This window comes from Hydractinia symbiolongicarpus, chromosome 10, assembly GCF_029227915.1.
Source record: "Hydractinia symbiolongicarpus strain clone_291-10 chromosome 10, HSymV2.1, whole genome shotgun sequence".
NCBI classification, from domain to species: Eukaryota; Metazoa; Cnidaria; class Hydrozoa; order Anthoathecata; family Hydractiniidae; genus Hydractinia; species Hydractinia symbiolongicarpus.
This window is the reverse complement of record NC_079884.1, coordinates 24,373,647-24,391,622: the sequence shown is the minus strand read 5'-3', so window position 1 is coordinate 24,391,622 and position 17,976 is coordinate 24,373,647. Positions and strand designations below refer to the sequence as shown.

The following is a 17,976-nucleotide window of genomic DNA, read 5'->3' as shown; positions in this document are numbered from 1 at the left end:
AATTCATTCAAGCGAAGCGAATTAGAAAGAAAAAGATTGTATTGTGTCAAACCTACTTTATTTGTTTCTTTCTGACAAACATATTTTTTCTCAAGGTCATTAACATATTTCTAAAAAACGATATTCCTATTTTTTCCTAACAAATAGGCCTTTAGCGGCACAATAAACAATAGAATAGCCGTCTGCTTGTTTTTAACGAAAAGAATAACATCCGACTGATAATAGCTTCTTAGATTTGCTTGCAAATTATGAAGAATAATCAATTCTATCTATGTGGAAGACAGAATTCAAATACGAATCTCTGTGGCTTTGGCGACTCGTACTAGCAAAGCGATAAGATAAAAGCGGTAGGAGCCTATCGCAAAATGTTTAAAGGGATTTGATTTAGCGATGATCATTTAGAGGTTTCAATTTTTTCATCTTTTTAGCTAAATAATTTTAATTGGTGCGTTTCTCCTCAGCTTTTATTTAGTTTGGTATAGTTGCTTTTTATACTGTTCAAATTTAGTAATTCTTTTTCTTAATCTTAGTGTTAACTAAGATACAGCCTGGATTATGTTTTGCTAACCGGTTAAAAAGTGGCTAAAAATGTAGTCAAACATGCAATTCTATTTCGAATTATTATAAAGAAACATCCACCCACTTTATCATGTTGTTGCTCCAATTATGGTTAATGTAGATAGGCGTCTAAATCACTTTTGACAACTTGTGTTTAATTAATGTTGGATTAAAGCTCGAAGGGTAAATTTTCGCAGGAAGTATTAAAGAACATTTGTAAAGTAAAAGAAATAAAAAATCTTGCAGGCTGATATATTTCGGATTGTCAGCTTTCCATTGTAAATGACCAGCTTGACATGCGATTCTTCTCCATTTACGAGTAGGTGGCTTTTATGTTTAGCCAAATTTATATGGACGTCGTTTTTGAAATTTTCAGCAAGAGTGTACAAGCTTTGAGAGACAATAATAATAAGTCTTGTGAAAATCTTATATTTTAGTCGACTATAGCTCAAGACCTTTGCTTTAACACAGGAGAAGAGAAAAAATTTAGGCTTTCATTTCATTTTCGTAAACCGCAAATCCACTTACCGTGATATATTTCTTTTATAAAAGGCGCGCACGTAAAGCTTGTAACTTGTAATTTACAGTTTAAGTCTAACGTTAAAATAGCTACAATGTTTTTATTTTTCCCGAAATAATTTATCCCCGACGAATGTGCTTAGAGATCCTGAAGTCTAACAAAACCTCGTCCCTAGGACCACTTTTAATACTTTTACAAATAGAAGTTAAAACGATGAAGAAGGTCATGTATTTAAAACGAAATACTAATTCATAGACAGCTGCTCACAATATGGAAATAGGTAATAGCAATAAGGGCGTAGCAAGTGCATAGAGTGTAACAAGGTAGCACTTCAAACTTTAAACTTAACAAAATTTGGTAAATTTAGATGAATTTCTGCAAGTACTAATCATCTTATTGTCTTTTCTTTTTGTTTCTTCCATAGGAACAAACAATGTTCTAAGTTTCTGGAAGTATTGGGGGGAAATGGTTAACATTTAAGCAAAGAGTTCATTACTTCTGTCAAAAATTGCTGTTACTTTTTCATCACGTTAATACTATCAGGAAATCTTGTCACCATAATAGCATTTAAAGTCCCAGTTATTGACATTAAAAAGAATACGAAAAACTGGTTAAACGGGAAGCCAATGGCATGGTGATTTTGCTCAATACCGACTTTGTTTGTTAGTGACCATGAATATAAACCTCCAAACAACGACGGTCCAATCATTCTATAAAAACGAGTAATGTCAATAAAGAATGAATAACAAAATCAAAGATCAACTCGTGTAGGACCACGTCAAATGATGTTTTTCTTGTAGTCCTTAATGGATTGGATTTAACAAATTACTATCTTGAGAAAAGTAAATGTTTGCGAATTTCCTGACTTTTTTTCAAATTTCGCTAAAACTAGACTATCAGAAGACTCGTCATTATCAAAATTCGCGAGTATAAATTCTGTCGAAATCGGTTTTTTGTCTGTGGTCTAAAAAATGATTTACTGTTTGTTTTTTTCTGGTTTTCCCATGTGTGAATTTCAATTTTATCAATTTTCATGTATTTTACAAACAGCCCTTAAAAAGCGGTAGAAACCTAGAAAATAATATCTTTATTCAAAAAATTTACAAGATTTAACTTTTGCGAAAATTAATTCCCTTATAAGGTACTGGAATGGCCAGTTAATCATTCGGACAAATAAGATTACACTAGCAAAGGCAAGATTAATAAATACCTTCCTAATGACGAGCCTGTTATCCCCAATCCATTAGCCATTCCACGCACGTTATTCTCCACTGAGTTATTCATAAAAACAGCCATCACTATGCTTGTTTCTTCGCTACATAAACGTATGGTTGTCATTAGAGTCATTAACAGCAACCAAAATAATGCTCTATAATGAAGGTGAGAAAGTCTTTACATGGAACCGGAGATATCAAACAACATTTAAGTTTCGTTGTGTATACATGGAGTTATTCAGATCGCGGTTGTGCAAAGTGCACATGCGCCATCATGATAGCTTTGTACAATGTGCTATAGTTTCATTTCGAATAAATCGTGTTTACATGAATATTGTGAGGCAGAAATAAAATTAACATTGAAATAATTTTCATTTCCCTTAAAACCATATAAACATTAATGAAGACTAGACTAGCTATCTTAATGAAACTTTTATTACAACATAATTATTAAGGATGGTGATAAAACATACCCGTTTGAAAGATTTGATAATAATGGGAGGATAGGAAAGCAAATTGATTGAAGGAGAACGCAGTAGATAAACATCTAAACAAATTCAGTTTCTGTATTTATATTGCAATCTATACATAAAATTAGATATTTCCAAAAGGAGATTAAAATAAAGGTAAAGTTCTTTTGTTAGTAGAATCGTGCTTGGAGAAATCGATAGAAGGAAATTGTAAAATCATTTTTAGTAATGCATCATAATGTTGTAATTGAGTATTGTAGAGAGTGAAACATTTTCTCCAAAACAGTTGTAGACTTACTTTTTTTGCACCAAAGCACAGAAGAATCTAAATATGCAACAAATACGGTCAGGGAAAAATTCAACACTAAAAAGTCTCTTTTTTATTTCAGGGTCTGTGAAACGGTTCAAGTAAGATCATTGATTCATAGACGTTTCTCTCTCTTCTCGCACATTCTGGATAACGTGTGTAATAACCAGACCACGCAAAAAGTCGACGTACAAGACATTATACCTACTCTATTACAACAGTGCAGACAGCCGCCTAGTGAATAATTATGTTTTTATGATTTGCTACTTTTTCAATGGTATTTTCCCAAAATAGATACAGTAACTTTCAATATTTTTAAGTATTCTTGTTTTTGACGGTAAAAAAGCTACATCAGCAAATCAGTAAAATCGGAAGTTGGAGGCAAACATAAAACAAATGAATTTGTTAAAACTGCTATTCCAAATAGCCGTACAAAAGGTAATTTGTATCTTTAAAAAGGCTTTTAAAGTCATTGTTTGTTGTTACCTCAAATGGCTTTATATGGAATAATTTGGTATGTTTTGGTGCAGAATTAAGAAGAAAGTAATAAGCTTCTGTTATCAGAAAACTTGAATTAAAAGCAACGTAAGTGCTTATATAGAATATATTATGGATATGAAATATATGTACAGCACTTTTCTGTCATTTTCAGTTATATCTAATTATTAGTGCCATACTTTGAAAAGGCACTATCGGCAATGTTCTAAATTTTATTTTTTATGTCGTGAATTTATAACGTCAACAGCGTTAATTTGTGAGCCAGCGCGAAATACCAAGGTTTACCAAAAAAGTAATTGTTGTTTTTGTTTGTCTGGGAGATGTGGAAAATAGCATCATTTCAATATTAATACATGAAAATAAAAATGAAATGAGTAAAAGATGAACGCAACCTACTTTTGTTCCAACAGTAGTAACAACTAGAATAGTTGCAAAAGCCATAATCAGGAGTGTTGTACCAATATTTGCTGGGCTAAAATCAAAGCCTCCTTAACGAAATAAAAGATAAGATGTCCAGTATGTAACATGAATTTTAAATTCCAAAGTAAAGTAAGAAGATGAGATACATTAGGTATAAATTTTGGTCATGTGTTAAGTTAAAGTAGTCGTTTCTCTGTTAAACAACATGTTCCTGTTAACATTATTTGTGAACAGGCCTGATTAGTTCAATCCAAGTTATAAGATATAAGTTAAAATGCTTAAAAATGATTGTTGTGAGGTTTAGAAACGTTACTTTTGGTGGCGAAAAAGACTCATTGACTCTTTTGATAGTTGTACCCTGAAAATACTGCCCAGTAGGGAATTAACCAGAGAGGATAATTAGGCGAAATTTATCCGGTGGGAAATCATTCAGGGAAATTTTTTCCGGGTGAAATATGTCCAAGATAAATTATACAGGGAAATTAAGGATGGAATTGCATTAAAGCAATAATCATTAACGTTGTATTTCCTTCCTTACCTTTCAGTTCTAAAATTTATGTGCGGAACTTACCATATTCATGTGTAGTAGCTGCAAGAACAGGAAACATTTCATCAAATCCATTATTTACTATTCCAGTTGTTAGATACAATAAAAACGATAATAAACAGTTTTTGTTCCTAAAACAAGAAGAAGATAAAAAGTAGGCAATGATGAAAACAAAAGAAACACCGATTTAGTTTTTCTTTTCCTCTTCGTAAACACTGCGAGGAAAAATTGAATAACAACATACCTTACAAGATTCTTGAACGTTTGTTTATCTTTCCCTTTACAATGAATTTTAGCATTGTCTTTGTCTTTAAGTAGTGTCTCTCTTTCTGTTTTAATAACCCTAAATATGATCAACAGTAATCCATTTATTAGCCCACGATGCATTTTTTAGTAAGGATTTATTACCATAAGTACCCGAAAAAACCTTTAAATAAGCCTTTGCACTTACAACTAGTAATTTGCGCAAACAACACAGAGGCTTACGCAAATTGAGTATAATATTTGTTTTAGACGGAAAAAAGTATTCTATTACATATTTTATACCAGTAAAGTCCCCACTACTGACTCCTGACTACTGGCTCATAAGAATATATCAAAAATTTTAAAGGTCTCACCGTTGTTTTTATTACTTAGCTGTTTCAGAAAAAGAAGCCCTGAAGAATTGTGTTGTCATAGTTTACCTTAAGCGAATTGTTTATTTTCAAAGTATTTAAGTATTTTTACTATTACCTATCACTTATTTGTTTCAAACACATTGTTTACCATTTGTTTTGGTGACGTTCGTTAAAAATTGGCATTGTTTATGAAAAGAAAAGGGTACCATTAAATTGTGCATTTCTTACAAACAAGCCTCAGCGACCAATCAAGTATTTAAAATACATGTTTTTACAATAACCAGTGAAAAATACAACATAGAAACTGTTTAAACGGTCTAATGTTAAAATTTAGGATGTTTTGATATTAAAAACATGTTGGCATAGTTTGGCGGGGAAATATGAAGATAAATTTAAAAATCTCATCAAAGGATTCAATAACTCTTCCGTAATTTGCATAATATACAAAACGGTTTATATGACGCTGATGTATTTGGAAATTGCACGAATCTTCCGTTGATTTCAAAAAGGGTATAGCAATTTATTTAACCTACTTTTTATCAGGCGGAAGAACATATATCGCCAGGACGATCATCAATACAAAACATACTGCCAATACCATGTTGGGAAGCAGAATCACAAATTGATCAAAAATAGAACCTACAAAGTAATAAGGCTATGATGTTTGAATCCTAAAAAACTGAAAACAAAATAAACAATCTTAGCCCATATAACGTAGAATAAATACTTATGCTTTAAATACTGACTTACCTTTCCTAAAAACTTTAGGATATCGTTCCACTGGAAAAGCTAAAAACGCTTAAAGAAAAAGTGTACATTACGTATATATAGCAAATCCTATATTATTATTTGTGGTAAAAAGTAAAATATAAAAACAACTTTTAAAATAGCATAAACTTATCGGTTAAAACCATCCTCAGTGCATACATAGATGTAATTAATTTTAATGTTAACGTATTTTTAAATAAGTATGAGTTTTTAAAAAATTATTTACATATATACAATAAAATATAATTACCCTCAAGAAGGCAATCATCATTTACTACATATATCGAAATCACATTTTGTTATCACGGATGTATATCAGCTGATACACATTTTGTGATAACGTCGACGTATACATTTCTGTCACGTCACTCCATTTCTAAAAAGCAGAAGTTCTTTAGATTTATGCTGATTATTTAATTTTGGACGTTTCAATGCGATAAATGGAGCTTCTAAGTTTTTCCCCAACCTCGTTCTCAGAGGTGCTTTCATCAAAATTTTTCAACTAAACTGATGCTCAGGATTACGGTAAATTTGGTTTGGTGGTTTGGAATTCTTGGTTGGATTATTATGCTCATTTCAGCGATCCACAGTATTTCGTCTTGTTTCGCCAATGTAAGATGTGTTACAAGTGGTACACGTTCTTTCATAAATAACGCAAGAAGGGTATGGATTTCGATCTTTTAGTGAAAACAGTTGGGGTATCTTTTTTGTGTTCCATTTGTTTTCGATTTCAAACTTTTTGTTTGAAGTCGCACTTCTGAAACTTTGAGTGATTTGGAAACTTCTTTATTTTTTTCACAAAATAAAACTTCTAAATGATTTTGGTAAGTCAAAAAAATTTTTTTACATTCTTTTCCATTTCGAAGTCATTCGAGATACGATTTGCACGACTGAGATCGCCACTGATAGCATTTGGAATTTGCGATGTCCAATGTGTGGGATACTTGGATGGTATTCTTGTGTACGATAAATACCATTTTCGTTTACTAATTTGGTGTCCAAGAACCTTTCAGAGTTAACTTCAATAGTATCGTCATCTACGTATCGTTTATAAAACCGTGGTTTCAATGGTTCAATACATTCCTTTTCTAACTTTGTTAAGAAAATGTTGGTGAAAATAACAGTGAGAGGGCCACCCATTGTATAGCCATCAGTCTGTTTGTAAAAATTTGACTGCAAAATGATTATACTCTCCGTTTTCAGTTTTAACAACAGCCTCCTAAAAATTAGTCTGCTACAAATGATGGCCAGTTTTTGGTGAACATGAATTTCGTCCAAAATATACTCAATTGTTTCAGCAATAGAAACGTTTTTAAAAAGAGACTCTACGTCATATGGTACATATTCTTCGTTTTGATCGAAAAGTGGCGGTTCCTGAATCATTTTAGAAAAAGTGCTGGGTGTCTTTTCTGGTATAGTTGTTTTCATAGAGGTTTTAAATAATCACCCATCACTTGGGCAGTAGTATACGTGCACGTACCTGTTTGTGTTATAATTGGTCGGAACTTTAAGCTCTCCACTGATTTTTCACTTGCATTTGTAAATTTATGTGTTTTTGTTATACCCTACAGCTGCGCTGGCTGGTGGAAGCTAGGTTTCATCTTTTCGTAATGTTCATAATTTTTGAAGTTTCGATAAAGAAAGTCTTGCAAACGTTTTAAATCTTGCAGCGTGGAGTCCTCTGTCGGAGCATATACACCATCTCTAATGCCTTTGTCAATCATCTCTTGTATTTTACTGACATAATCTGATTTTTTCATTATTACGACATAAGAGTCTTTATCACCTGGGACTACTACAATTACTCTCATTTTCATACGCTTACATTAAAATGTATTACATCTATGTGTGCACTGAGGATGGTTTTAACCGAAAGGCTTAAGCTATTATAAAACTTGTTTTTTATATTTTGCTTTTTTACCACATTCATTCTATAGCGAGTCACTATAATAAATATCAATTTGTGTTCCTTCTAGGCCTAACATATCAGATAGAGGACAAAGATCGAAAAATTAGCTTTGCACTACAATCGCAAACAAAATATAGTGATAATTTTCACTATATACTTAATTTTCACAAAATACTGTTTTTCTCACCCCAAGCTTCATACACTTACTTTTCACCGTAAAATTCAAATTTTGCCACTTATTTCGTCTGCGATTGTAGTAATTTTAACATATGGTAACATTTTTTTGACAGATTAAAATCAAAGGGATTACCTCCTAACGATTGCCCGATTACAATACCAGTTGTACATGCGCTCATAACTAGTGTCATACCGAGGGGCTGGAAAGTAAAGAATATTTAATATATATTTACGGTTATTCTTAATTGCGACCGCAAATATATTTATTTTCGGAGGGTCAAACTAATAATTGAGAAAATAAACGAAATTGGAGCTTAGTCGCACTAAAATAGATGCGGAAACAACAACAACATTTTTCTTAAATTTAGTTATTTTCTTTCTTCTTATAACTCATTTCTTTCATCATTTATTGTCTACGGAATCAACAACAGATAAATCCAAAGCTCAAAGACCTCATTTTATGAAAATTGTATGGAAAACACAAACAAGCACATGGACGACGAGGGTGATAAAAATCCGTTTTTAAAATGAAGTTTGTAAATAAGGCTACTTTTATCTTTCAGCATAAATTATTAAGAACCAGAAAAAATGTTCACAAATTATCTGGTTCGCACTCTAATTAGGGAGAAATCCTACCTCAGTCTCAATATCTTAGAGGAAAAACAAAAATCAGTGAAAATTGCGTCGAATTGAAAATAACAGGAACTAAATTAAGAAAATTTTAAAAAAAGACCATTCGAATTAATTAGACGACGCTTTAAATTAGAGGCATTAACGAACGTAGCAAAGTATTCGCAGAAAAAATGCAGACGTTGACTATTAAAAACTTACTCTGTTTGTGTCATCACATATATCAGAAATGTAGGAAATGATTACTACACCTAATCCTAAAAAAATGTAACTCTTGTATTTAGTTTGTACTTTAATTAATCTTATACACGCCTTCTTTATAAGGATTATTTTATTAGCAAAAAAACTGGAAGTTAAAATAATGTAAAGTAACACAGAACTAATGCAAAAAATCGCATTATTATTTTTCGAAAAAATCACAGTTAAAAAATAAAAGATGAACCAAGTAAATTTTCGTTTCCTTTTTGGAAATTTTTTGAACATGTTTTTCATCCAGATCAAAGGGGAAGTCTTTGAACCCGCCCCTAGTCCACGTCAAACAGGTTTAGAACTAAATTTTAATTTCTCTTGGCAAACTATAGCCTAACTGAGCAACTTAACGCGTGAGTTTGAGATATTCTAAAAGCACAAGGCAACAAGTAAGCGACAGTTGAGCCTGTGTAAATAAAGAAACTTAGTGCTAAAATGCATGGTAATTTTAAGCGGACCGTTTAGTTGGAGGAAAAGGCTACACATTAAGGTGAAATTTACAAGTTTTTTTAAAAAGTCTTCTTACAATGAATATCAAAGAAAAAACACTTTAAGTTTATTGCTATAGGAGCAAAAGGGAAAATAGTAGAAGAAAAAAAAGCAGTATTGATTAAAAACACAAAAAATATGCTCAAATCTTTTGTTTAAACAATATCTCATTATGTATTTTGGGAACAGTTTAACATGCCCAAATTTTAAAAAAAACTTATAGAAGCGAAGAAAGATGTACATCCTTCCTGTTTACACGGTAAGTTTTTTTTATCTTACATTTAAATGGTCCGTTTAAACTTACCGTGTTTTTTAGACTTTCATCATCATTAAATTCAAGTGAAATTTTGTTGTGTATTAATAAAAGATTTTTAACGATGGTTCCCTTGCAACGTGCAATTTATGTCAATATAGTCAAATAATGAATTGGTATGGTTGACAATTGTTCTGCAGTAAAAACATAACGCCCTCAAATCTAATTTTTACTTTAATTGCTCTTTAAATTTTTTTTTTAATAACAACCTGAGTTGCCAGGAAACAGTTATTAGCTCGTTTTTTGGATCTCATTCATCGTAGGAAAAAAATGTCTATGGTCACGAATCATAATAAATGTGATATATTTTCCGTAAATCAAACATAGTAGCTGTGAGTAGCAACAGGTAAATTTCGGTGGATTGTTAAATGAGCTTATGACTGGTCTATTATAATACTTAATTTTTTGATCTGTGAGTCAAGTACAGTATCTGCGTGTGGTGGCGGGCAGATTTCTGCATTTTCTCTTTGGATATAGGTTTGTTTTTAGTATAATGCCTTTAAGATGATATTTTAAATAAGTGCAAAGTCTTGCATAAATAGAACTTTGAACATTTCTTGGGGTCAATTGCGCACTGTGGGGTGCAGTTATTCTTTCAGGATTTAAAATTCGATGTAAGCTGATTTGTCCGGAATTAAACACGTTTCATAATAGTAGCAATTTTAAGCACACAAAAAAATGTTACAAAATCTATTACTGAAATGAAAAAGTAAAAAATGACATTTTTCGCAAACCTAGAAAGCAGCCTTGCAGAAATCGTGTTATAAATGCCCAAGCAAAACTTCTGGTGAGTCCAAACCCAATCGTGGAGAGTGTTAACGTCGTAAGGGTTAATATAAGTGTAAATTTTTTCCCTTTCCAATCAACCATGTATCCCCATAAAATGCTAAACAAAAAATTATTATTTTAAGTTTTCTACGTATTATTACGGTGGTATTGACAACGTCGATATAGATCGCATTAATTAAATTTACAAAGATTATGTGAACTTTTAAGATGGTTGTCTTCCTTTCCTACCTGCATAATGATCTACCGGCGTAAAATGACGAACCAATAATTCCAGCGTAGAATCCTATGACAATAGTATGAAGTAAAGTCATTTTAAGTTAACAAACACCGAAAAATTCATTAAAATAATTGATTTTACCTATTTCTACTTCTGAAACTCCAAAAGACTAAAAATATTGTTAAAATTAATCTTACAAAAAAGTATTTCTACAGCACGATTATGTAAACACAATTTTAAAAATTAGTCCGTAGGTCGTTCGTTAACTCGGGCAGACGGGTGGATAGGCGGACAAGCGTAAAGGCCAACGGGCGGGCGGATCTATGGCGAGCGTTATAACATTGCTACAACGGAATAATAGATTAATGAAATATTACCTTTACTAACTTTGGAAGGAATGGAAACAATATTGTTAATGTCATAGATCCAAATAACTAAGTAGAAACAAAAAAAGAACAAACGGTACATATGTGAGATATATTGTTATAAGTAACCCTGTACATTATCATAAGTCCCACTCGATCCATCAACCTTGCAGTACTTAGGAAGACAATGACAAAGTTTGGAGAAGCACTTTCTAATAATCCACTTTAGTTCTACCATCGCTTAAAATTTATTTTGTAGCGGCCACTAAAACGTTTTTTGCTCATCTCTCACTAAATCTGACCAGATTAAGGGAGAGGCGCACCCTCGTCCCTAGGGTATCTTGTCTTTTTTGATATGAGAGAAGACGAAGAAAAATACCCTGGTATCGTTGAGTGATTTTGGGCCAAAATATGGCCAAATTAGGCGAACGCGTCATACGTTAATTTATCCGACTAACAATGGCGGAACTTTAGCGGGCAGAATGTTATTTTCCAGCAACAGAAAACGTACTAACTGCTAAAATATTGTATTGTCTTACGACTAAAAAATACAGGGAAAATTATCTTGGCAACTGCAATAGGCGTCTTTTAACTTTAAAAAAAGGTGTGCTGTCTTATTAGTATTTGATATAGTTTAACTAGTTTTCCTGAACACAGAGTTTCTCTGCTAAACTTAGGATAATTCATTGTTAGTCTTCACATGTAGTTTATAGAAAAGGTTTTTTTAATTTCTAGGTATATGTAGACAGCTTCAGATATAATCACAGCTTGTCCTACACATTCTGCTAAGTAAACAGCAGAACCATCAAGGGATATTTTGCAAAGTTAGCAAGTTCTACAAAATGTCTCCTTAATCGGAATACAAGTATGAGTGCAGGTACTGAAAGGGATATAAACTAAATGTTATTTTTCACTTAAAAAAATATTCCCGTGAAAAAACAATTGGAAAAGAACAGAAAGGTTTCTGTGTATGCATACTTAAAAAGCTTATTTGACGTGAACAGAAAATGTTCTTGTCTATTACGTTCTTAGCAAAGTAGAATCGAGTTCAACTTTTTCTTTGCGTTGTGTATGAAAAAGACAAGTAGAGAGTTATTTAGCCAATCAGGTTATTTCATTTTGTGAGAATTGCGCAAAGAATGTTTACTTTCTTTATAAAAATGTGCAATGTTATGAAACAGAAATTAAAAGTAGGAAATTTTCTGTTCTGTTTATCTCCATTTCGTTCAATGAAAAATTTTCTTAAAGTGGAAAATAGCTGTTAAGGTGCCCAGTAGTGAAGTGGGCTATAAAAAATACTTCTTGCTCGAAACCATATTCTTTGCTAAAAATAAAATTGAAATACTCATAATTAAAATTGTCAGATAGGGTATAAATAAAAATATGTGCCATGCTTGATTGGTGCAACCTAGTTTCTTATTTTCTTATATAAAGCTACTCCGTCAATACAAAACCCACCAAATTTTAATTCAAATAGGCAAATTTTTTATCATACAGCGTCCTTTTGAGCCTGTAGGTGGAGTGGGTTGATTTTGCCTGCCTCTACATGAATACGGTGAAGGTATTATTGCAATTTATAGCTTTCTCGGATACACTAGATTCCCCTTTCTCCAAATTTTATTGTATTCTTTTCCTTGAATAAATTTATTATTTAAGTAAATATTTGATGAAGTTTTGCAAATTGGGTTAACAGAAATATATATATTTGTAGAATTTAATCTTGTGTATCTGACTTTAAACAAATATATTGCTATGGCATTTTACGATAGGAATAAAGTCTTTATTCCTATCGTAAATTGCAAACATTGAAAAAGTTGAGCTAGCTAATAGCTTAATGTATAAAGAGTACCAAGCCAAAATGCATAAAGATAGCTGTTATCATCATGTCTGCAGAAGGTTTTTTATCACCTACTACATGCTAAGCATATCAACAACCTCGCTTAAGATAGCTTACCTATCTACAAACATTTGCTAAGGTACAGGTCACTATTGCATACCTTTGAACAACAACATAATAGAGATGGATGGAAAGAGACATGACCACTTGTTACCCCTGGTTACCTTTGTTTGTGCAAGTACAAAATCAAGAAAAAGTAAGATCATCAAACTTCATCGTCAATTTTGCCATCCAAGTGCTGAAAAATTAAAATCTTTCATCAAAGCATCTAATTCCTTCTTAAATGACCGAAGTGAATTTATGAAAGTCATCGATGAAGTATCAAACTCTTGTGAAGTGTGCATCAAATACAGAAAACCAAGACCGCGCCCTATTGTTGGCTTACCAATGTCATCAGAATTTAACCAGTGTATGGCTCTAGATCTCGTGCAACTTATTGTGGTTTATCCATATCATAGATGTTTTGCCAGATTTTCATCAGCAAGATTGACAAAGACGAAAGACAAAGATGTAATAACAGATATTATTTTTGAAATTTATTTAGCCCGATTTGGTCAACCAAGGAAGTTTCTAGCTGATAATGGTGAAGAATTTGTTAACAAAGTGTATGAAGAAATGTGTGAGCAGTTTAACATAGAGTTTGCAACAACTGCAGCTGAAAGTCCTTGGTCAAATGGATGATGTGAACGACACAATGGTATGATTAAGGAAACGCTGAAAATAATTATTGAGGACACAAAATGTACACACAATCGCGCACTATTCTGGGCTGTAAGTGCAAAGAATTCTTTATTAAACAACAAGGGATTTTCACCAAATCAACTTGTTTATGGTAAAAGTCACGACTATCCCTGCATCCTCACTGATCATTTTCCAGCTATAAATGACACAGTTTCAAGTAAAACCGTAGCCCATAACCTTGCTGTAATGCATGCATTACGAAGAACCTTTATAGCAGTAGAGTCTTCTGAGCGTATACGAAGAGCATTGAGGCATAATGTTCAGTGTTACAATGATGAGCGATATATTAATGGAGATAGAGTTTTCTATAAGAGAAAAGACAGTGAAAAATGGCATGGACCAGGCACTGTAATTGGACAGGAGAATAAGCAAGTCCTTGTAAAACATGGTGGAAGTTATGTTAGAGTACACATGTGTCGCTTGCAGAAGTTTGACCAAGTTTTGCATTCACAAAAACTTTCACAAGACACGGAAAAGAGTACTGAAGTGACAACTGCACAAGTGAAAAATTGCATTCCACTTGAACGCGATAATGTTTTTGGTGAATGTGTTGGTGCAGATGGTTTTGACAGTAACAATACAGAAGAACCAGATGAGAAAACAACAAATTTACCAACAACAAAAGAAACAACATCAGACGGTGCCTTAATGAATAAAACAACAACACACAACATATTAAAAAATGAAATCACAACCAATCAAAATGTTAGCAATTCGTCAACAGTCCCAGGAATAGCAAAGTTGAAAACAAAAATCATTTACAAGCTAACTCCCGACAGTGAATGGGCAAGGGGATTAGTCCACAGCAGAGCAGGAAAAGTGAACAGAAAAGGAAAAGAAGGCAGACAGTATGGTAGCTGTTTAAATATCCAAAATGAAGACACAGATGAAATAAATTGGTTAGAATTCAAGAGATGTGTGAGTGACTGGCAACCTGTTGTTGAGACAAACGAAACTAAAGAAGTACTATTATCGACTCAAGCAATTGTAACAGATGAGGTCCTAAATGCAAAGTATAAAAAATTAGCCAATTGGCAGGACAACAAAGTTTTCTTCACCATAGAAGATAAGGGTCAATCTGTAATATCCACAAGATGGGTGGTCACAACTAAGAATATAGAGGGATACAAAACAGTTAAAGCTCGTTTGGTCATAAGAGGTTTCGAAGAAAAAAAGGTCAAAAATCTGACTAAGGACTCCCCAAATTTTTCTAAAGAAAGTCTTCGCATTGTACTAAAGATGTGAGCAACCTACGATTGGGACTGTCACAACTTAGATGTCAAGACGGCATTTCTTCAAGGCAACCAGATTGACAGAGAGGTTATCATAAAGCCCCAAAGGAAGCAAATACAACAGGTGTGTTATGGAAACTAAATAAAGTTGTATACGCCCTTGCTGATGCTTCAGGAGCTTGGTATCTACGTGTAAAGGAAGAGCTAATCGGCTTGGGGTTGAGAATGTCTTTATTTGATAAAGCATTATGTTATTGGATTCAAGATAACTGCTGCCAAGGACTGATTGTAATACATGTTGATGATTTTCTAAGGGGAGGATCCCATGATTTTTAAGTGAAGGTCATTTCGCCTATCAGAGAAACTTTTCTCATTGGATCTGAAGATTACACCAATTTCAAATATGTTGATGTCAATATACAACAATCTAATGGTTCCATTAACTATGACCAAAAGAACTATGTGGCAAGTTTGTAACTGATCAAGATACAAAACACAACAGACAGAAATAGAAAACTATCACATGAAGAACAATCAAACTTCCGATGCATATGTGGGCAACTAAACTCGATGTCATCACAATCAAGGCCTGACATTTCATTTGATGTGTGCCAGCTAAGCACAAAACTAAACTGTGCAGTAGTTGATAATGTCATGAGAGCCAATAAAGTGGTAAAGATGTTGGATCCTAACATTTCCTTGAAATTTTGGAAGCTTAAGCTTCCATTACAACTGACCTTATATTCTGATGCTTCATTTGGGAACCTTCAAGATGGCAGCTCTCAAAGTGGAATTTTTTTTTTCCTAAAATGTGTTGAGAATCTTATGGCACCTATCACATGGCAGTCTAAGGAGATTAATGCATATGGGAGAAGAATGTTATAAATGAAGTGTTGAATACTAATCTAGAAGGCATCTTATGTCATACAAATAACAAATCATTGTTCGAAGCTGCCCATTCAACAAAGTCTTTGGAAGACAAACGGTTAAGGTTTGATATGGCTTCCCTTACACAGAGTATCAATCAGAAAGAGATTGAATTGATTTCTACCAAACATTAGTTAGCAGATGTATTAACAAAACAAGGAGCAATTAGCATAGTCTTAATAAATGTGCTACAGAGGGGTGATGAAGAATAATAGTGACCAATTGAATGTTTAGTTATGAAGATTTGAATATTGTGTTCAAAAATTAAAGTTTTCTTTTAGTTTTTATCTTTTAGAATTTTTATTTTTAAATTCCACATAAGTAATCATACGGAGAGTCGCTATAAAATCCTCTCACATTCGAATAACCAACTGAACGCCAAACAGAAAGAAAATAGAGGGAGATTGTTGATCTTCTATCTAGGCAATTACTAATAAGAATCACTTGGTGGTGGGGTTTTAATTGTGTTGAACCAGTATCATTGGTAATTCGTTGTGTTTAGTAAAAGTGGTGTTCAATAGTGTTGAGTTGAATCAATCACACTAATTTAGCGTTGCGTTATACACAGACAGAACTATTGCGAAGACAACCTACAGGTTAGTCTTACATATATATATATTCCTAGTTAACAACTTCCACGTTTGGACGAGCGATATCAATAATAGAAAATTAATAAATTAGAGTTTCTGTGATTTATCTTTTTGTGAATGCTTAACAAGGAGAATTTTCTTGTTCAGTAGTTTAACAAGGAGAATTTTTTCCTTCCGTAGTTTAACAAGGAGTATTTTTTTGTTCGGTAGTTTTTGCGTTATCCATGGTTATCAAAATTTTAACGCTTTTATTACCTGCCACCTGCAGGGCGGGTGATCCTGGTTACATTATGAGAATGATACATCTCGAAATCCCATGACATTTGGGCACTCTAAAACGTTTTTTTGGAATGTAGCCTGAATTTTTTTAAAGTTAAAGCGATTTCGAGATCGCCTCATCTAAATGCGATGTCCCGCACGGCAACGCAGACAAACTCTTTGAATCACTTTTTTCAGTGGGAAAATAATTTTAGTGATAAAACATTTTAGTAATAAAAAAATAGTAATATAAATAGGAAGTCATGCAAAATGTTATCAAAATTCAAAAATTTAAAATCTTGCGATTTATATTATTGCGATTTGCAGAAGCAAATATTATTTTCGCGACACATAATCTTTAAATTTGCGGGGATTTTCGATCTCCAAGATTTCTAATTTTAAGACAGATCACAGAGAGGCGCGAAAGGCGTTTTTTATTTTTTATTTTATTACTTTTCAGGCTATAAGTTCTCCAGCGGGACACCTGTTGTATTATTGTATATTGGGTAGGCGAGACAACTTGTATATATATATATACGTGAACCAACCTGTACATATAAATTAGTTATGAGTAAAAACATTATATGACACACACATGTCTTAATCTTTCTCAAACCAGACAACACACCAGCTCAGGAGAACCGATTGTTATGATAACAAAAAGAAACATACCAGTATAACAAAGAGAACAGCAACAAGACCAGGAGCTGAAAATGGATTGACTTTACCTGCGTATTTCATTGTGTTTAATTGTATATTACCTGCTCGCAAATCTTCACAACGTTGATCATTATTTCTTTAAAAGTTTTTACTAACTAATAATTCACTGTGTTCATTATTTTCTAATACAATAATCCACTTTAGTAAACTATTGTAGCGCATAGCAACAATCAGATGTGGATGGCTTTATTGGACATCTGAAAATATTCAGTAGACCATCTGATATACGACGAACATATAAAGTAAAAATTTCTACAAGTAGAACACGCTGTTTTAGCCTGACTTGTTTCTTAAGAGTAAGCTATTTTGGCTTGGTTCATGCATTTTTGTGGTCTCTTTAATAAATGTCACCACTTAAGAGTGATAATGACGCTCTAATAAGTCATAATGATGTGGCTTTGTTATATTGACAAATAAGACCATGTGCAATTATTGCTTAAAAGAAGATCCATTACCAGATTTTGCATCATCTCGATCGGCAAGGATAAATAATCATCCTGAAGAGACGTCTGCAAAAAGTCGTTCAAAAAGTTATATCTTCGACATTCAACAAC

General features: G+C 32.8%; 1 protein-coding gene across 4 annotated transcripts; it reads right to left on the bottom strand.

The window, feature by feature from the left end:
* Positions 1 to 1,283: 1,283 nt before the first annotated feature.
* Positions 1,284 to 17,604, bottom strand: LOC130662323 (uncharacterized). Of its 4 annotated transcripts, none has more exons than XM_057461159.1 (16): positions 17,464 to 17,604; positions 11,070 to 11,126; positions 10,834 to 10,861; positions 10,704 to 10,758; positions 10,421 to 10,572; positions 8,837 to 8,892; positions 8,139 to 8,205; positions 5,902 to 5,949; positions 5,685 to 5,790; positions 4,779 to 4,877; positions 4,559 to 4,665; positions 3,964 to 4,055; positions 3,061 to 3,087; positions 2,766 to 2,839; positions 2,289 to 2,447; positions 1,284 to 1,788 (listed from the first exon to the last, which is right to left on the bottom strand). In XM_057461159.1, exons 1-16 carry the CDS (start codon positions 17,491 to 17,493, stop codon positions 1,593 to 1,595), a joined length of 1,353 nt encoding a protein of 450 aa, XP_057317142.1. In that variant the 5' UTR covers positions 17,494 to 17,604; the 3' UTR covers positions 1,284 to 1,592. The 4 variants fall into 4 exon arrangements, with proteins under 4 accessions (XP_057317142.1, XP_057317140.1, XP_057317141.1 ...); XM_057461157.1 differs by having other exon boundaries at positions 17,375 to 17,516; XM_057461158.1 differs by lacking the exon at positions 3,061 to 3,087 and having other exon boundaries at positions 17,375 to 17,516.
* Positions 17,605 to 17,976: the final 372 nt, after the last annotated feature.